General features: G+C 39.7%; 1 protein-coding gene across 1 annotated transcript in view; it reads right to left on the bottom strand.

Annotated features, from left to right (window-relative positions):
- Positions 1 to 311: 311 nt before the first annotated feature.
- si:dkey-1d7.3 (transmembrane protein 132C) overlaps positions 312 to 21,382 on the bottom strand; it is a 46,976-nt gene continuing 25,905 nt past the window's right edge. Inside the window, exons 6-10 of the mRNA XM_034709045.1 lie at positions 14,263 to 14,471; positions 8,319 to 8,499; positions 8,041 to 8,154; positions 7,745 to 7,936; positions 312 to 2,773 (exon numbers count right to left, since the gene is read on the bottom strand). Coding sequence (XP_034564936.1) covers positions 1,301 to 2,773; positions 7,745 to 7,936; positions 8,041 to 8,154; positions 8,319 to 8,499; positions 14,263 to 14,471 — 2,169 coding nt within the window. The 3' untranslated portion in view covers positions 312 to 1,300. The remainder of the gene's footprint in view (positions 2,774 to 7,744; positions 7,937 to 8,040; positions 8,155 to 8,318; positions 8,500 to 14,262; positions 14,472 to 21,382) is intronic.

Genomic DNA, 21,382 nt, shown 5'->3' with positions numbered 1-21,382 from the left:
TAATTCTTTTGGGACACAGTCATAAAACACAAAACCAGAATCAGTTTTTCTCCTTCCATTTCTTGTTCACTCACAGTATAACAGTAGCTTAGCTCCAAATATTGGCAGGCACTTCAAAACGGTTAGCGCCTGTATGATATTACGCTGAATGACATCAGCCTTAAATCACATTCAATAGTGATTAAACATAATTAAATCCCCCTGAGACAGAGAGGAGCTTTAGTCTATAATCCAAACCATTCACTGCGCGGTCCTGTGAATGATTCTTCACTATTTCAAAGGCATAATAACAATCACTGAATTACATTGAATTGCAACCATAACAAATGTATCCATTTGTTGTTTATTGTAGAATCTCACAGGGAATACACATGACATTTTGGTTTAGAAATAAGAGGATGTTACAAAGCTGAAGGCATCATCCTTTTCCAATTCACGCATGACAGTTTTTTAGAGCTGAATATGTATTACCCTGCGTCAAGAGACGAATATCAGACATTTTTACAAATTGTAGAACCAGGCCCCCCAGGAGAAGCCAGACGCCCAAGGTAACTTTGTTAAAAAATTCAAAAACAATGTCCACTTGCACAGACCTACGTTTGCACAGACTATATTTGCATAGCATGCATTTGATTTGAATAAGTATCCGGTGAAGAATACAGAGACAGATTGCCCTAAAATAACTTAATAAATGTTGCATACTCTCTGACAAACTGCACAGACTCTTCAGGTAATCTCAGGAGGAATCCTAGAAAAGAGTACAAAAGGCTGGAAAAGAATAGAATTACTTACAGGAAATAATCCCTCATGTACTGCATGTACCCTCACAACTAGAAACATCTGGAGCCATTCCTACAGGGGCAACAGAATAGTGCAAAAGTAAAAGGTTATGAAAAAATGCATTTATAATGAGAGTTAGAAATGTAGAAATAAATTGTGGTATAGATATATGTATATTTACAACTTCACATCTGGAAAGCACACCCATTTACATATAAGAATCTTCAATAATAGAGGAATTAACGCTTTAGCTTGCATGTTTCCTTTATGGGTACAGCATAACATAATGTATTTACAAGCTCTCACCGAGCACAAACTCCTGTAATATAAAAAAAAATCTTAATTTTATTTCAATAAATACAAGTAATTTATATTTCATTAAAAAACAGACCTCTCTTTTGGACATTCAACACCATAAAATGATTTGTATGTACACTTATTTTTCTATCTCTTTGTGATTCTCTCTTTTTCGCTCTTCTTAAAAAATACTCATTCAAACACATGGACGAACCCAACAAATTCACTGAGGCTCTCCAAGAGGTTTGACAACAGGCCAAGGCATGTCAGGCAAAGGTGACTGGGACACGGCAGGGTTCTGAACTTGCTGCGCCTGTTGGTTCGCCCAGTTTAAGTCCACGCCATTCTTCTTCAGTGCTGCCAAGTGCTTGATATCCAGAGTGGTGAAGGTGGTAAACTGGACCTGGTTCCGCTTACTGGTGGGGGAATGGAGCGGCTCACAGCGATGAGGTCTGGCCAACAAGGTGGCCGAACGGTTCGCCATGGGGTCGATTGCTTTTTTCTGAAACTGCTGCTGAGAGCTGGACCTACTGCGGCCAAGGGTGGCAGTCCTTTCAGGGACATTGGTGGTGATCACGGCTGGTAGGGTGTTATGGCCGGCAGAGTCTACGGAATGACGCGGCTCCAGGGGACGATGGGGCTCACGTTTTAATGTAGACACTTGAACTGGGGCACCTGGAGCATGGGGAGGGCCATGATTGTTGCTTCCCAGCCATACCCAGTCGTGCTTGTGATCCTTGGGGACCACAATGGGTATCGGACCCGCCTGGATAGGGGTCTTGTTATTGCGGAAACAGAGGTTGTATGAAGCACAGTTGATCAAAAATGCCAAAATAGCGATACAGGAGACCCCCACCAGAGCATACAAGCAAATTTCCAAGTCAGTCATGGCCTTGAATGTCCTTATCAGGTCGCTCTCAATAACTTTCGGACTTTTCGGTTTAGGAGGTTCGCTATTTGGTGTTCTGTCTGCTTTGGGAATGTCTTTGTTAGGGGGTGAATTGGGGTTATCAAGCATGTTTCCAAAGCTTTTCTTCTGTCCTTCTCCTTTCTTGACCAAACCCACTGTTGGAACTATGGGTCTGGGGGTGTTTTGTGGTATATTAAAACTAGGTCTGGTCGTAGTTGTAGTTGGGGGATTGACAGCAAATGTGCTACTTCTTGTGGCTCTGGTTGTAGTTCCAATCCACACAACATGTGGCGGCAGATTTTTTGTTGAAGTTGTGGTTGATGTGGTGGTTTCTGCAAGGTTGGTCCCTTGCGGAATAAGTGCTGTGCTTCTGAAAAACAATTTGTCCACACCTGTGAAAGCACGCTGTGTTGTTTTAAGCTCACCTACCAATTCTGATGCACCACCATAAAAAGCTTTATTTCTTTCAGTGCCACTATAACCACCTGTTCCTACAACTCTGCCACTCTGGAAGTTGATCCTGAGGAGCCCCGTGCCCACAGCCAGCTTGCTCTTCCTCTTAGACTTCTGACATTCCTCACAGATCCGCAGCTCCACTCGAACAAGCACCCCTCGGCCTTCACCCTCACCTTGTGCCACTACAAATGTGGACTTTGGGGTGCGACGGACCGTGGCCACCGCTTGATCTGGGGTAGAGACTGTCAGAGAGTAGATACTGCGGTCAAACAGCTCCAGCGGGGCGACTGTACCATCACTGAACTGAATCCAGCAGCTCACCACAGCTTCCTGAAAGGGAGAAACAAAAGAAGTTCAGACATTCAGAAAAAGAAATAGAGAGATAAAAGGGAAACAGGCAGAAAGACAGAAATGAAGAAAGAATAACAGGAATAAAGAAGAAAAATAAAATAATGTATTAAGGCAGACGGGAGAAGGAAAGAATTGTATGACGAAAGGAAGACAGGAGGGAAAAAATGGGAAAAATTGAAGAAAGAAAGATTGGAAAGAAAGAAGACAAAAGGAAATGAAAAAATAAATGATAAAGAAAGAAATAATGGAAGGTAATATATAAGGAAATATAAATAAAAAGGAAATTAATGAACAAAAGAAAACAGAAGGAATGAAAAGGAAGAAACAATGAAAAGAAATCAGGAAGAACACTAAAAGAGAAAGGAATGAAGAAAAGGAGGAAGACAGTAGGAAATAAATCAAGACATGAAAAAAGAAGGGAGGAAGATGGGAGCACACAGGGGAAACATGAAAGAAAGAGGAAAAAGACATAAGGATACAAAAATAAAGAATAAAGAATGGTTATTAAGACAGGGGAAGAAAAAAGATATGGAAAAGAAAGGAAAGAGGGAAGGAAAGTGGGACCAAAGGATAAGGAAAAGGATGAAAAGAAAGTCAAATGAAAAGAGAGGGTTAAAAAAAGAAGAGGCAATGATAACTTAGCATGAACATTCATGTGTAAAAGCAGGTCAACAACACAGGCAGAGAATCAATATTCTTCCTGCATTCAGAGAGGCACGTTCCTCTGATTGTTAATAACACTAAATTGCCTTAATTAATCTCTTTATGATTACACTCAGTGGGATGCTATCGTATCATACTTTTCAGTAACAGTTTGAAGTATAATTTAACCAAAATGGAAAAAGAGAGTATAATAGAGGTCACAGGTCATTGTAGGTCAAACTAAGAGCAGTATAAGCCAATCCAATCACATTAATACACAATGACCTATTTCCTGTTTCTAATGTGAGCTACTGGGCCACAAACCTAACCCATATTTTGGGTTAGAATTCATTATGAATTGCCCTGAGCAGAACATTAACAGCTTACCATGAGCCACACAATTAGCTGGTCATCTGCACTGACATGTTTCTAATAGTTTTGTTATTGACAGGGGGCAGAGCAGCTGCAGTGACAGTGTACTCTGGGTAACGTGAGCCGTCACTCCAGCTGCTGTAGAGGGCCTAATTGCTGTCCCATGCCTGTGTCAAAGAGTTGGTTTTAACTGGGCAAGCTGCCATGGCTAAATGTGCAAGGGAGCTTTTAAAATGATCATCTGGGCACCCTGTCTGCCTCTCCCGCTCTCTCACACAGCAGGGCAACGGCAGATGATGGCCGCGGCTGTGAACACAATGAGTTCACATACTGAGAGGCAAAGAGGAAACACAAATATTATTATACCCTTAAGGTTTTTGTTGTGTAAATGGGATCTTTTGTGGCAAGTCTCATGATTCAAGACCTCTATAGGAGCCCATAATATCTTGGTTGGAAAATGAACACTGAGGGTACGTTAATAACACACAACTTCAACACAAAAGTTTAAAGGATAATTTCCAGACCTCATTTACAGAGGGTACACACTATGTGGCTGTTTTGAATTATTGTATTTGTGGTGCATACTGTGCACTAACAATTGAACCTATTTATGAAATGAGGGTAGTGGAATGGTTATATGCAACACTTCTTTTTTTTTTGCTATTAGGCACTTTAGTCCTTGAAAATTGGAGCTCCGAGAAGCATTGTGTTGCACAAATTTCCAATTTATGTTTCAATTAAATAATTAACAATAATGACCAACGCCAATTAGCCCAATCACAGCGTTGGATCTCAGAAAGCACATTCATGTGTAAGGCAGATTTGGTTATCACTGTGGTACAAAAAGCAGAGTTTTGTGGTCTCAACATAAAAAGAAGAGCATGATCACACGAACCACCTCCTCTTTGATAACCCTCAAGGGTAATCAGCATATTTTACCTTTCAGTAACAGAAACTCATGCCTGCTGAGTTAATTGAAAAGATATCTTTACTTAGAGGAGCTGTAGTGGAGAAAAATATGTCTGAAACATGTTTGGATCTTTGATTAGGTATTGAATAGATTGATGTAACATGCAAATTAATTAGAAAAAGTTTGTCAAGGATTTCTACGTACAAATAAAACAATTTGTGCAATCTGATGTGAACAGTTGTTGAGCAAAGTACACAGAGTTGAAGACATCTTTCACACGGTTTGTTTAATTTGCTGCAAGTTTAACATTTTTTTCTCTGTACCATCACTAATGCCATCTTTTTGACAGGCAGGATTCATCAAAGAAAAATGAACTATTACAAGCAGTAAAGTTTAAGCAGCATATGAGTGATTGTGTCGGGATCTGCAGATACAAGAGAAATGCTGATTAAAAGCATGAGAAATTAGAAAAGGATCAGAAATAAGTTTCATTACAAATTAATTCAATCTCCAACTATGAGATTCTGACATTTCCCTCTATTTCATGTATGTTATTCAAAGTTGCATCGTTCCTCTTGAAGCTACTTCTTACCTTCTTTTTTTTATCACTTCCATCCAATCTAACCTAACAAATTGAATGTTTCACCCTGTGTCATAATTTCCAATTTTCCCTCCCAGTCAGATGTCTCACCGAAAACGTACTGTGGTTGTAGAACAAGTTCTACCTACAAGCCCACCATTACATAATGAAACTGATACTGACAAAATATTGTGTTCATTTTGCTCAGTTCATTAAATGAGTTTTAAATATTAAAGTTGACTAATTACACTCCATTGTCTCTTTGGCCCTTGTATGTCACTGAGCACACAACGGCTGTACATTGCTTTGCCTTTCATAATGCCAGTTAAAGGTGAGACAAGCATACTCCTGTAACGTCTCACCTTTGTATGAATGTCGTGCTGGTGGGATAAAAACTTCCCACCACTGTGCTGGCAGGATCGCTGTGAGCTAGTGCAGCAGGCAGGGCAGATCAGTGCTGTGAGTGTGTGCATGTCTGAGTTTCTATGCATGTAGGTGGGGCCCCCACTGTGTATTCACCTCCCGTGCTTCTGCAATGCCAAAATGCAATGTGAAATAACAAATTGGGACTCCAGTACTATGCCAATGTCGTGGAAGTACAAAGGTGTGATGACTGCAGAGCTGCATTACAGCGCTGCTGTTGACTCGTAATAAGAATGGATCTATAGATAGACACTATCGTGGATTTTGATTTTCCGGTGGCTTTAAAAATACTGTACGTGTCCAAGAAGATGATGATCATATTATTCATGCTCTTGTTTATTTTACGTCGGTCAATGCTAGGCATGTTTATGTAACAAAAACAAGAAGCTTGCCTGTAAAAAAAAATATGATGAATCTTGGAGTCTTGTTTCTAAACCAAGCAAAAGAAAACAAGTACACAGATCATTGGAAGAGGGAAATACCCTATGTGCTTTAGGACCAGAAAAACTAAATAGCTAAAGACACCTGGGGGTCTTATCTTTGATATGTTATCACAGGCTACAGCAATCAGTATTAAGGATTTGTTACTTTGCTCTTATGTAAGTTCTCTGATTAAATCCTGTCAGTGAGACCGAGACTGACAGGTGGTCTCACGGCAGTGGATCACTGTTTCAAAGGTGCGAGATATAAAGGGAAAGAATAAGCCTAAAGAGTTTTTGGTAAGTCCAGATTGTATGTGGAGATTGATTTTAGATAGTCTGGAGGGCAATAAAGCACATGCAGTACATTTTTTCAGAATCTGATCAAGGCTATTTTTGGAGGTGGTTATAAATGCATTTTCAATTGAATTTGTACTGATGCATCTCAGTCCAGAAGCTCTGGCCCCTAAAATGTGTTGTACAAGCGTCCTCTGCATTACACACAATGCAGATTGTGCGTTGATGTCAGATCCACCATTCAAATTTTGACATGTGTGGCTGCAGTTGGCCTAGTTCACGCATCGCATGTACAGAGAGCCACAGTCCTATGTAGCTTTTAGTCATTTTTAATCATATGGTGCTATTTGTGCTTTTCTTTTCTTCTCTTTTTTGTTTGTTTGTTTGTTTGTTTGTGTTTTGTTTTTTTCCTCTACCTTCTTATTTTGATTTTATTTTACTCTATTTTATCTTTGTTTAATCTTGATCTTTTTAGGGATCCTTTTTAACATATGGCAAGGGAGTATGTATGTAAACTAGCCTTTTGGCTAACTCTGGCATATTTACAGAAGTGTCAATTAATATGCATGGTCCTTTTAAATAATAAATAAATAAATAAAACTGCATATCTTCAATTACTCTGTACTCCTAAAATTCACTGTCTCTCTTTAGCTGTGCCTTCTAATAAAGGGAGAAAATGCCTCAAAAAATGACTCAATAAAAAAAAAAAACAGCCATAAACGTATGACCGTTTAGAGAACAAAATTATTTCTTATGCTTTGGCATTGGAAAGCTGCATCGTCAGAGAACATTGTTACAGATTCCTATGTCGTAACCCATGGCTGATAAGGTCTGGAGACAAACATCTGATTTGCTTACATAAGTAGTCCAGTGAGTCTGTCGCTAAGATCTGATTAAAGAAAAAACAGATTGTCCTGAAGCTTGAACAAAGCCTGAGTGAATGATATTTTTCATTGATGGGAAACAAGGACTGACATTTAAGATGACATGTTATGTCATCTTCTGTCATTTTTTGGATTCTTACATGATAAATAATCTTCAAACATTTGACAAATTATGTTGCTGTGTATCACATGGCTTATATAACCCTATTTGGGTTGATGATTACACAAGTAATTCACTGTTTCCATTTTTTCTTTTATATTAAATGATTTCCATGTACTGTTGGACAGTCCTTCACTTGTTTCAATGCTAAAGCTCAAAATGAGTTACCATTAAACCAAAAGGCGTGAACAGAGAAGTGCCTCCCTGAACTGCAAAGTGCCACACTTTTGTGCTCTTTGTGTTACACTCTTCCAGTCACTTGCCTGTTTTGGCTGCGTGATCATCTCCCGTGCAGTTGCTGTGGCAACGATAGCCCTGTTGCTCCCTGGGCTGAGCTGCAGGGACAGAGAGAGCCCAGACACCAACTGCACCCCCAGCTCTGTCACACTCACTTTATCATCCACCACCCTGATGCTCCTCTCAGCCAGGACCACGGACGACACAGGGGACACCACCTGCAATAAGTGAGAGCTCTTACAAAATGCAAATGGAAATGCACGGTCTTAGCAACAGCTAAAACCACTTATACACACACAAACATCCACACATCATGGCTTACCTGTACGGCAGTGGTGCCCACAGCCCGCCCCTGCAGTACCATCCCATCCTGCACCTTGGCTACTTCAGGATCTGTCACTTTTAGGGAATTGCGAACCAGACTTGTTACATCCACCTGTCAATCACAAAAAGAGAAAAATATTACCAATAGTTTACTTAATAATAAACCAAAGCTTGTGTATAAATAAAGTTGTGACAGCATGTCACAGTCTAGCTGGTTTTTGAAATATAAAAACTTAAAATACATTTGCTAGCATGTCAATAAGATTTACAACTTACCTTCCAATCAGGACTGAGGAAGTACTGAACAGGCTCCGCCCCCCTTAGCTGGTCAGGCAGCACATCATTATCAGTCTGGGCAATAAAGTGTGTGAGCACCCTGAGTGTAGAGTGCTGGTACTGCAGCATGCAACCCCTGCCCTTCCTCATCTCCTCCTCTTCCTCACTGTCCCATGTCGACCTGTCAAACAAAGGTAATGTGACACAAAAAGTTATGTATAGTATAAAGAGGTTAGTGTCGTGGAATTTTCATAGTCTTATATATATGTATGTAAGAATGTTTAACTATTGTATTCTTTCAGTCGAAGTGTCAAGTTTAGAGTAACTTGATTCCTATGTCATCTGTGACGGGCGAGATAGTGTCAGGGTAGTAGTCAAGGTCTCTCCCCAGAGAGCACACTAGAGCACAGGTCTTCTTCCCACTTGTTGTGTTCCTATTGTCCAAACATGGTTATCTAACTTTAGTGTCGTCTTCAGAGGGAATAAATACCATGCCAAGGGTTTTGTCTGTCAGAACTGACTTGGCATTGCAGTGCACTCTCCTGCCTGTGTACTGTTATGTTATTTCTCCTTGGCCAAGTTCTACATAAACTATTTCAACGTAAGCCGTCAGAGTCTCCTGAGTCTTCTGTGTCCAGTGTCCAGTTTGTTGCTGAATTCCATCCCAAATTGGCGTCACGAACAGGATCTTAACAACAAAGACTGTTAAGTGCAAACTTTTATTTGCTTTACCATGTCTGAGTCTGACAAGATTGAAAAGAAACTGTAATTGGGATTTAGAATTCTAAACTTGACACTTAGACTGAAAGAATACAATAGTTAAACATTTACATACATATAAGACTATGAAAATTCGACGACAGTTAGGATATCATGTTAATGCCTGAATGCTCAGTATGGCACTACATTCAAGAGGCAATAACTTAACCGAGCATATACTGTAGACTGGAACCATGGGGCAACAGCTAGGCTTGTTTTTCCAAAGCAAACAAAATATGCTAACCAACAAATCTAATGACACTACTCTAAAAATCTAAATACTGCCAAACTACACTGTGCTTTGAGATGCCATCTGTCATCTGTGTTTGTTTACATCCAGTTAGTAAAGCATTATAGCTTTATGACAGAAGCCATTAACCAGAGCTACAGCCCAGGCTACTGGGAGGGTGGCTGTGCTACAGCTTTGAAACAACAGACCTAAGAAAAAGACAAACTCTTTAGTTTTGGGAAATATTGTGAATTGTAGAAGTTTGCCTTGGAGCTTGCAAATATCACACTTCAATTTGGTGAAGAATGGCACTGCTAAATTATGCTTTTAACCTTTACCTAATTTGGTTTCCTTTTAACCAAAAGAGAGATAATAAAGTCAAAAACAATAATGGAGACCAGGCGGAGACCGCTGTTAAAGCTATAAAGGCAGCAATTGAGCCTCAGTTAAATTTACCAGGTTTGTTTTATTTGCAGGTGATGGAGGTTAAGTTGTAAACCATTCTCAACCCCTCAGCAATAATCATGTCATTATCATAAGCACAGCTGGGATGCCTCACTCTGCTCTACAGGTGTGCTGGAGGGCTGCTGGATATTTTTTTCACACAGCAGGCAGAGAGCTTCAGTCAAGAGCAACAGTCCAAATAAACATCATTATTACATAGCCTGAGGTGAGAAGTTAGCATGTGATGGAGCTGCTGCTTGAATTTTAAAAGTATGACTTAACTGTGGACAGCAACTAACTCTTTCCTCAATCCCTTTGTGAAATGATTGGAGGTTGTTAACAGGGAACCTGCATTTCACCTGCAGAGAATGTACAGCACTTATTTTTCCAGGGCTTATAATTGTCAATTTGATTATAATAGTGAGTCTTTGAAATTACATTAATGTAATTTTTCTATTTTTCCTCAGTGACGCATTAGCTACAATGCCTCTGGTTAGGTTGCCAGGCGACTAAATAACATACTGTACATACTAACACATGCTATGTGTAAGTTTTGAAGTTACTTCTACATATTGAAAGTGATTCATTCTGTTTTAAAAAAGAACACATACTCATAGAAAACAGCTCTGAAAATGTACATAGAACCATGTTGTTAGAACATTAAAAACCCAACACTAAAAGTAACCTCTCAGTTGAATTTTTAAGCTAATAGCCCACAGTCTCAAACCTGCCTTATCTGTATCAAATCAATTGAAAAGGAATTCCAGTTGCTACTCCGCTGGAAACTATTGCACATTGTGGTGGCATGATGAGCGGGCAAATTTAGCTCTTCTTTTACAAGTTCAACCCATCCATTTCAATTCTCACATCTCTGACCTAGTATCTGTTTATGTCTGCAGCCGTGTATTGAATGTTTTTGGGGGGGGGGGGGGGGGGGGGGGGGGGGGCTCCACAGCAGAAAAACTAACAGCCCATCAGTCAGCCGTCATCATTAATATTGAGTGTAAAATAATGACTGTACTGTAAGTATTGAGTGAAATCCCACTAACCTTTATCTGCAGGGCAACTGTAGTGCTTCTGCAAGTCCTACCCACGAATGTAGCAAACACAGATGTGATGTTTTGTGACTGATTGCATAAACTGAACTATCCAGCTCAATCCACATTTCTCTGACAATGTGCTGATAAAAACTGATTACTATCAACTTCATAAAGATGCAGGAGGTCTTATTTAATGGGTTAATAAGTGCACATTTTACAGCTGATGCCCTTTTATTCTAATTAATTTCAAAAGACTATATCCACATTGATTGTTTGCAACCTCATTAAGGAACAGCATTGACAAATGTGATATTGTCATAAAGCATTAAATATAAAAACTGCTTGCTTTGTAGGGTTATTGTGTATAAATCTTTTATTTCATTTGTTACTATAAGCTCTTATATCAAACCATTTTACTAGAGGTGTGAACCCAATTTACACGACTTGTACTTCAACTTTTTTGACTTTGAATGATATGTCCCCAAGCCTAAAGATTAAAAAATAGAAAATAATAAAACCGGGAAGAGCAAATCAACACTTCATTTTCTGACAGCAGATAAACTTTGAATTGATCTGACAGGGAAAGGTGCCTTTGGTGGTTCAGACCAGTACACAACTCTCAGATAGCATCTTAGATTATCAGATGATTGAGTCTGTGAAAAATAGACAGCAACTTGCAAAACTTTCACCTCAGAACTTGAATAAGGACTAAGAACAACTGCCTAATGTTTTTATTATTGGCCTTGAACAGAACGATAAATGGAGTGGGCTATTTTTGTTCATGTTCTTTATTCAGCTATAGTTAGCTTAAAGCAAAGACTTAATAAACTGAATATACATAATGATATCAACCTGCCCAGTTAGTGTGAAAAGAATATTTTAGTTTTTGCTTAGAAAACATGTAACAAGTAGAAAGATCTAACATTAGTTTAATGACTTGCTTAAAAAAAAGACAAAATGAATATCTTGCATTCAACTTTTGACTAGCTGGCCTTGCCTAAAGTCTTCATAAGCATGACTCGAGTCTTACAGGAAAAACATCTGTACTATCTTTTCATTGAACTACTTTTGTTACAAAACGATATATTTATTAAAGTGCTTACTTTACTGTACTTTATAGCTCATAGTGCCCTGTGTGCCATTTTTAGGCCTTTCTGTGGTACATAAAGTCTCTAAAAGTAGTATGGGAGGTAGAGCCTTTAGTTATCAGGCTCCTTTCCTTCTTTTGCTTAGAAAACAAGATGGGGTTTATAAACCTCAGGGGGGTTATACTGATAAAAGATACATTAGAAGTTAATCATGTAGTAGACAGGTTCTTGGAGGCAGACACTCTCTCTACTTGTAAGAGCAGGATTAAAACTTTCCTTGTTAATGCTTTTAGTTAAGGCTAGCTCGGGCTTGAGCCAGTTCTTACTTATGCTCCAGTCTTAGACAACCAGGAGAAGCGGCACTATGAACACGTCTGTCCCCTCTCTCTTCAATTCGCCACGTGTCACCAACTTTAAAGAGACCTTTCATGCTGATCCCTATTTTAATACATGCAATTTATCTTACAATTTTGGATGAGCCTATAACCTCTGCAAAGTTTTAAACATGACATACACATGAGGCCCGATGTTCCCTGCGAGCTGAGGAGGAGGAGGAAAAGACAACGTGCTGGTATTGAGGTGCAAGCTAAGAAAAGACAACATGCACCTGTCCTTCCACCCACAGTTATGGGGAATGTAAGATCTATCTACGATAAGGTGGATCAGCTAACCCAGCACCAGAGGGAATACTGGCAGAGTAGCATCATGCTAACAGAGCTAACACCGGACACGAACGCCACATTGGAAGGATTAAACCTGCTGTGGACGCCGAAGTCTTCAAAATCATGACTCGAGTCTTACAGAAAAAAATCTGTACAATTTTTTCTTTGAACTACTTTTGTTACAAAACTATATATTCATTAAAGTGCTTACATTACTGAACTTTATAGCTCATAGTGCCCTGTGTGCCATTTTTAGGTCTGCTTGTGGTACATAAAGTCTCTAAAAGTAGTATGGGAGGTAGAGCCTTCAGTTATCAGGCTCCTTTGCTTCTTTTGCTTAGAAAACAAGATGATAGACCTCAGGGGGTTTATAATGATAAAAGATACATTAGAAGTTAATCATGTAGTAGACAGGTTCTTGGAGACAGACACTCGCTCTACTTGTAAGAGCAGGATTAAAACTTTCCTTGTTTATGCTTTTAGTTAAGGCTAGCTCAGGCTTGAGCCAGTTCTTACTCATGTTACAGTCTTAGACTACCAGGGGAACCGGCACTATGAACACGTCTGTCCCCTCTCTCTTCAATTCATCGCATGTCACCAACTTTAAAGAGACCTTTCATGCTGATCCCTATTTTAATACATGCACATGATCTTACAATTTTGGATGAGCCTATAACCTCTGCAAAGTTTCAAACATGACATACACAGATGTTGGTGTTATCCCCAGACGTGTTTTCCGGGTTCTCTGAACTGCTCATTTTGAGAACTTTGCAAGACTTGGCCTGAACCTGACGTCAGGCTACGCTGTAGCTATTTCTTTTTCAAGAGACAAAGGCAAAATGAAACAGTAGGAAGTTTTATGTTTTCTGGACAACAGCCACAACACAGCTGTTTGTGCTTGCAACTTTACTAATGACTCCTTTGTAAACAGAGGCTAGTACAAGCTGGATTTTGACTCAACTGTTACTAAAAACCTGGGGCTGTTTCATCTATTAATACCTACCATGAAGGCTCAGAACCACAAGTTGTAACTAACATTAAATCAGCAGTTGATGTAACAATGACTAATACCTAATGGGGAGCTAATGGTGACCCTGAGATGCTGCCTTTAAAGGCATACCTTTTGGGTTGTTTCATGACAACAAGGTTCACTTTATATCAGTGGAAAAGTAGCCAAAATAAAGTGTTTCAGGCAGAAGCTTAATAGTGCTAAAATTGTTGGTTTTCAGGGATGCATTTCAGATACATAACAAGTATTTTCAGCAGCAAATCATGCATAGCTACTCTATTTGTAAAAATTGGTAGTGTGATAATCTAAATGGTAAATGGACTGTTCTTATTCATATATTTCTGACCACTCTAAGTGCTTTGACATTACATGTCACATTCACCCATTCGCTGTTGGCAGAGGCTGCTATGTAAGACGCCCATCAGTATTAACTAATCACATTCACACTGCTGGCAAAGCCATTGTGGACAGTTTAGGATTGAATGTCTTTCCCATTGACACTTTTGCATATGGACAGGGAGACCTGGGATTAAAGCCCCTAACCTTCTGATTGGGAGATGACCACCACTGAGCCACAGCTGCCCCCTCTCTGCTGTGTCTATATTATTTGTTCTGTTATCGACCTGGCACCGACAGAATCAAGCCAACAGGACATATCACAGGAGGATTATGTGACCATGTGTCTGTTTTGTAACAAATTGCTCCAGCCTTACCTCCTGTTTCCTGTGGTAACAGGGACCCTCCAGCCTTTAATCTGGCTGAGCTCAGGGTCAGCCACATCGATGAGCAAGGGCAGGCGGGGCACCCAAACGTTCATCTCCAGCTGGGCACTCAGGAATCCGTAAGTGAAATTGAGCATCAGCTTACTCCTCCCCTGTTTCTCCTTCCCGTTTACAAAAACGTAATCACATCGTTCTGACACCTGGACAAGACACACAAGAAAACAGAAAAAAGAAGGTGAACAAGGGAAATTGTTACAGAGGTTGTCTTGCGTTCTTTCGTGTTACCAGGCTGTCTTAAATACTTGTTTCTGATTGGTTGAAACCCCATGGCAATGTTGATTAATTCTTAACAACAAAAGCAACACCGGGGACAACCTGCTCACCTCACCTGAACACAACATATCAAACTGATCTGCTGAAAGGAGTCCAGCACATTTCAACTCTGCCTGTTGAAACTTAAAGGTGACATATCACGCTTTTTTCATCAATATATATTGGTCTAAGAGGTCCCCAAAACATGTCTTTAAAGTTTATGCTCAAAAAAACACTTTGAAATCAGATTTGGCATGCCTGAAAAACCCTCTTCTTCAGCCCTGTTCAGAACGGTCTGTTTTCCCTCTGACCACACCCCCTCAGGAAGTGGATGTGGCCTCGGCTCTCCAGCACGTTGATCTAATGTTTACATGTTGGCTGAATATACACGGCTGCTCACAGAACGGCGTTACTTCAACCCTCTGAATCTGATCCTGATGGAGAGGCGCCTGCAGCAGGACCTTTCTGAAGGATAGGTCACAGATTTAGTGTTTCTTGTTGTTTTATTTGTCAGTATGTCGACGTGTGTCTTGGTACACAGCTACGACATGTAGCTATGTGGCTATGCTAATTAGGGCTAGCACCTTTCCATGAAAAATAAAAATCATCCTCTAGATCTTCAAATCTGCAGACGTGGGGAGTAAAACCGACCTTTGTGTTTATTAAGACAGCCTACAACTAGCATGCCTCCCTCCTAAGCTCCTTGTTAACACATGTGTGCAGGGAATGAAAAACAGAGGAGGGGTTGAGTTGTATTTTATACAGTCTATGGGCTGAACAAGCTCCGAGCTCTGACTTCCGTTACAGCCCCGATGTCGTTGGGACGTATGAAAAACACTGAAAACTGAAACGGCTGGTTTCAGCACACATTTACAGAAAGGTGGAGAAATCAGAACAGGGGCAGAATGGATTTTTTTCATTTTTTTGGGTTTGTAGACATGCCAGGGAAACATATTTCAGGTAGAGAACCATTAATAAGTCGATTTTGCATGATATGTCACCTTTAAGTTTCCATAGCAATCTAAATTGGTAAAGAATTGTGGTAAATATGTTAGTCCGCTACTCAGGCTGGTTTTAAGAGTTTGGGAATAATAACAGTAACCGAGCATAGATGTGAGAAAGGCATAAGGTGCTAGTGGACCCCAGCCAAATCTCAAAAGTGGAGTCATATCCTGAACTGCAATCAATGCAATGGTTGCAGAGCTAGTGTATGTCTGTTGTTCAGTTTGATGTTGATTATAGCAAGTAAGCCTGCCAGTTTTTTTTAACTTGACTGTGAATTGAAATGTCTGCTTTAATCTTAAATTGTTCCCTAAGGAGTCTGATAAGAAGTTATTGCCATCATTTTAAAATCAATAAAACTGCATCGAAATCAATCATTTGTGTCCTCTTCTCCATGTCTTAAGTCAGAATCAGAATCAGCATTATCAGAATCAGCTTTATTCGCCAAGTATGCTTGAACACACAAGGAATTTGACTTTAGTAAACTGTGCTCTCTTTGTACAAGGCATAAGAATAGGAATAAGAATAAGAATAAGAATAAGAACTACAATAAAAAATAAAATAAAAAATATAATAACAATAACCTTAGCTATAAATACAAAGAAACAACAAATAGGCTTGACTAATATGTACAGGCTAAAATAATATGATAAAGTGAAGTGGTGAGTAGCAGAGGTAGTTTTACATTATAAAAATAGTAGTTAAATAATACAAAAAATAGAAATATGGAATTCTGCTTGGAGAATTGTTGCATTGTGTATCTACATGTATATTTACAGAGAGTATTTATCTGACAGGTATGACACTGTTATGGTTTAGTGTTCATCAGAGTGACAGCCTGGGGGAAGAAGCTGTTCTTATGGCGGGTTGTTTTGGCGCACAGTGATCTGTAGCGCCTGCCGGAGGGGAGGAGTTTGAAAAATTTGTGTCCAGGGTGTGAGGGGTCAGCGGTGATGCTACCTGCCCGTTTCCTGGCCCGGGACCGGTACAAGTCCTGGATGGGGGGCAGGTCGACACCGATGATTTTTTCTGCAGTCCTTATCGTCCGTTGCAGTCTGTGTTTGTCTAGTTTGGTTGCAGAGCCAAAACCAGACAGTAGACAAGTCGGTAGCTTCATGCCAATATCTTGCTCATCCGGCTGGGATTTAACTTGCATAACATCCCATTCACTATACCTAATCCCCTACTTGTCTACTTGTCTCTTGCATAGAATCTGAGTGTGATGGGTTTCTCTTCTGTCTGTCACATAAGAATATATCTTCATGTTTGGCAAGAAAGTAATTCTATAAAGTTTAGTTCAACTTTAAAATAAGTAGTGTCTGCCGGAACCATTGTCAAGTGATTTGGACTGAACTTACTTCAGTTTAAGCCCAGAGGAAAATAAATAAGAAAGTTTTAGCAAGAGCTGACAAAAAAGAAGCAGGGAGAAGAGAAGCACCAATACCAATAAGCTAAAACCACACAGACACACACTTTATATTCATTTTACTCTCCTTCCAAAGTGTGGCCGGGGAATCGCACAATGTTTCTGTTTATGTCATGTAAATTCAAGGCTGCGGTCTCTATGAAACTGCTACTGAATTTAAATCAGCTCTTCCGTGCGACAGTTCCTACAGTGCTGTAGTTTAGGTGAGAGCATTGCAGTCCCCAGCAGTCAGAGCAATGAGGTGAGACACAGCAGTTGGTGTGTTTTATCCAAGATTGGAGGGCCTATCTCCACCGCTGCCTCACTTATCTTAAGAAACCAGTGGCTCCACAGAGGTAATTGGAGGGCAGTAGACTGGAGAATAGAGTGAAGCACTGGAAAGAAGAAAGGTGGAAAAGGGGAGGAAAATGCAGAGGGAGGGATGGCTTCCAAGGTAAGTCAACTCGAACTCCATGTTTTAGGCAGCTCCACATCAGGAGAAAACTAAACTCTATAGAAAACCTAAGCATGCAAAAACCACTAATTTTAAAAGTCTTCCTTTATCCTGTATAACTATTTTGGGGGCATTTTTTTTTAAAGTACTTTCCACTTTTCTCTTTGGCCATCAGTCCCTTCTCTAAATGCATGGTTGAAGGCATGCTGTGGACAGAGGTACCAGTGGTTTATCATGTTCCAGCGACTCAAGTATTCTCAACATGACAGCTTCCCATGTCTTAACCATCCTGCTGTGTTTTAAAATGTAAACGTTTCATCTACCATTTAAGCCTTCCATTACGTCAAGAATAACATTGCCATGGAGACACTACCAACTCTCAAACTGACTAATATTTTAGCTGTATAAATAAGGAATTTTCAAACCAATAAATAATCTTTAAATACTTGGTGTCAACTCATTTGTATCTTTGGTTGGTAGCTGGATGATAAGAAGGATAATGAATAGTGAGCTTTGCGTCGAAGGTCTTGTCTCATCCTGCTGGAATTCTATTTCCCTTAACCACTTGCTCACAATATATCATCCCCTACTTAACAGAGCTAGTGTGTGTTTTTCAGTTCCTTAAAGAACTGCAGATCACAGTGTCTTACACCAAATTTATTTAAACATTCTGTGTAATAAAATAACACAAATAGAGGAAGTATGAGCACATCCTTCAGCTCATGTGTTGGTTTATTTTCATATCAATTTTCAGCTAAAGTGAAAAACGTAGCCGGTAGCATGTTGATGAAGTTACTGCCCAGCAAACATATTTGAGCTATGAGCAGCTTTAGAGCCATAGATTTGCTTCAGTTTATGAGGAGGAGTGAATATTGAACTTAAATTCACCATGCAGCCAAAAGCAAGACTGTGAATGGATTCTGATGTTGCACTGTGACTTTTCAATGTGTAAAACAGTTTGCTTGTTCCCACATAACAACTTCATAATGTGACCATGTGTCAGTATGTCAGCTTGTTCCCTTGCCCCAAAGCAAAATCAATACATGCAGCTCTGAGAGGGCGCAAAACACAACCTAGCATGCAACTTTAATTTGTTCTTTCTAGGAATTTTATTTTACATCCAATGTCAGAATGTAGCTGAATCTCAGACATGTGATTGTATTAGAGTTACCGGAAGAGATTTTGGTATGTTCAGTTAATGTCTACAAGTTGGAGTTTATGATTTCAAGCTTAATGACTGGATGGCTGACAACTTCCTGCAGCTAAACGCTGACAAGACGGAGGTCCTTATCGTTGGTTCTGATTCTATAGCTTTCAAGGTTGCTCAGTGTATTGGTTCCCTCTCTTCTGCTGTCCAGTCTAAACTCAGAAATCTTGGAGTAATATTCAATCAGTCCATGTATTTCGATCACCACATAAAACAGTTGTCCCGGTCATGTTTCTTCCATTTACCAAACATTGCCAAACTTAGGTCTGTTGTGTCACATCCTGAATTGAAAATTATCATTCATGCTTTCATTTCATCCCGACTGGACTATTGTAATTCAATTTTCACCTGTCTCAGTAAATCGTCCCTCCATCATCTTCAATTAGTCCAGAACGCTGCTGCAAGGCTGTTGACCAAGTCCAGCCGGACAACCCACATCACTCCATTTCTATCCTCCTTACATTGGCTTCCTGTTAAATTTAGGATTAATTTTAAGGTTCTTGTTTTTGTGTATAGAGCTCTGCAAAGTCAGGCTCCTGAATATATCGCCGACCTGCTCCACCCCTACCTCACCTGTAGGTCACTCAGGTCTTCTGACCAGGGCTTGCTGGTTGTCCCTCGAGCTCGTCTGAGTACAAAAGGCGACCGTGCTTTTGAAGTGGTGGCACCAACATTGTGGAATATTAAAGGTGACATATCACGCTTCAATATATATTGGTCTAAGAGGTACCCAAAACGTGTTTTTAAAGTTTATGCTCAAAAAAATACTTGAAATCAGATTTTGGCATGCCTGAAAAGCCCTCTTCTTCAGCCCTCCTCAGAACAGTCTGTTTTCCCTCTGACCACGCCCCCTGTTTACATGTTAGCTGAATATACACGGCTGCTCAGAGATCACGTTACTTCAACCCTCTGAATCTGATCCAGAATCTGATCCTGACGTAGAGGCGCCTGCAGCAGGACCTTTCTGAACCATTGGTCACATATTTAGTGCTTCTTGTTGTTTTATTTGTCAGTATGTTGACGTGTGTCTTGGTACACAGCTACAAACATGTAGCTATGTGGCTATGCTAACTAGCGCTAGCACTTTTCCATGAAAAATAAAAATCATCCACTAGATCTTCAAATCTGCAGACGTGGGGAGTAAAACCGACCTCTGTGTTTATTAAGACAGCCTACAACTAGCATGCCTCCCTCCTAAGCTCCTTGTTAGCACACATGTGTGCAGGGAATGAAAAACAGAGGAGGGGTTGAGTTGTATTTTATACAGTCTATGGGCTGAACAAGCTCCGAGCTCTGACTCCGTTACAGATCGGATTTCGTTGTGACGTATGAAAAACACTGAAAACTGAAACAGCTGGTTTCAGCACACATTTACAGAAAGGTGGAGAAATCAGAACAGGGGCAGAATGGATTTTTTTAATTCTCGGGGGGTTTGTAGACATGCCAGGGAAACATATTTCAGGTAGAGAACCATTAATAAGTTGATTTTGCATGATATGTCACCTTTAATACTAAGACTTATACTTTAATTATGCTATTGTCTGTTTCTTTTAATGTTTTATGATTTCATTTGAAATTGAATATTTTTTCTGTGAAGCCCTTTGTGATTGTATTCTATGAAAGGTGCTATACTAAATAAAATGTACTTACTTACTTACTTACTTACTTTAAGAACATCCAACAGGTGGCATATCCCTAAGAGGGGTCAGTGACCACAGGAAGGGAATGCATTCGGAAATATAATAAACACTGGATTTAGTTCTCCTCAGCTGATACAGAAAATCATTACACACTTTCTCTCTCTCCCTCTCTTTGGCGCTTTCTCGTTCTATAAAGCTCTCACACTGCATCATGATCATGGCTGCCACATCATCTAATGGAAAACAGCATAAATCCTTTTTGCCCTCTCTGTTATTCAACTGTCTGTCCCTCTCTCTCTCTCTCTCTCTCTCTCTCTGCTACCACTGCCCCACTAACATGGATCCATTACAGAAAGGTCAAACTACTGTGCTTATAGACTGAGTGCTAAGATCATGAGCTGAGTCTCTAATGCCATGTTAAAGAGGCTGAGCTCATGAAAGACTATACTTTAACACACACAAACACACAAACACACACAAACACACACACACACACACACACACACACACACACACACACATACAAACATACACACTCACACACAACTCGCCGGACCTGTTTAGCAAGATGGCACATTGAAAGTGGATTTTGTGAAGTTATACAACAAATTAATAATTATGAATCAACTTTCAGTGTTTTCAGAATCGTATTAATGACCGTCGAACATTCAGAGAATGTGCTTGGTATGAAATATTACCTGAGTGATTAATTCAAATTTCTTACTAGAATTAAAAACTGTAGAAAAAGTTAGAAAAGTTTTTAGAGTAAAAGTAAAAGAGTCGGTGTTCCACTTTTATAAAACAAATTCAGCTTATAATATATATTATGCATGCAAGCCGTAAAGTCTGCATACACAGGGAATACTTTATGATCAAGCTGTCAAGCTCTGGCAGAAATTCACTCAGAGAAACTTTTTTTAGAGTATTGAATTGAATCTGCAAAATTTGAAAGTTACAAAGCTGGCATAAAAATTATACTTTATTTCAGTCAATCATAAATTATTTTATCGCAAGCCTCAAAGAATAAAATATATTAAAATATGAGGGTATTGCTTCTGTTTTGGTTACAATTATGTTACAACATCTGCAAT

This window comes from Notolabrus celidotus, chromosome 19 (genome assembly GCF_009762535.1).
Source record: "Notolabrus celidotus isolate fNotCel1 chromosome 19, fNotCel1.pri, whole genome shotgun sequence".
Classification (NCBI taxonomy): domain Eukaryota; kingdom Metazoa; phylum Chordata; class Actinopteri; order Labriformes; family Labridae; genus Notolabrus; species Notolabrus celidotus.
This window is presented reverse-complemented; position numbering and strand designations above follow the sequence as displayed.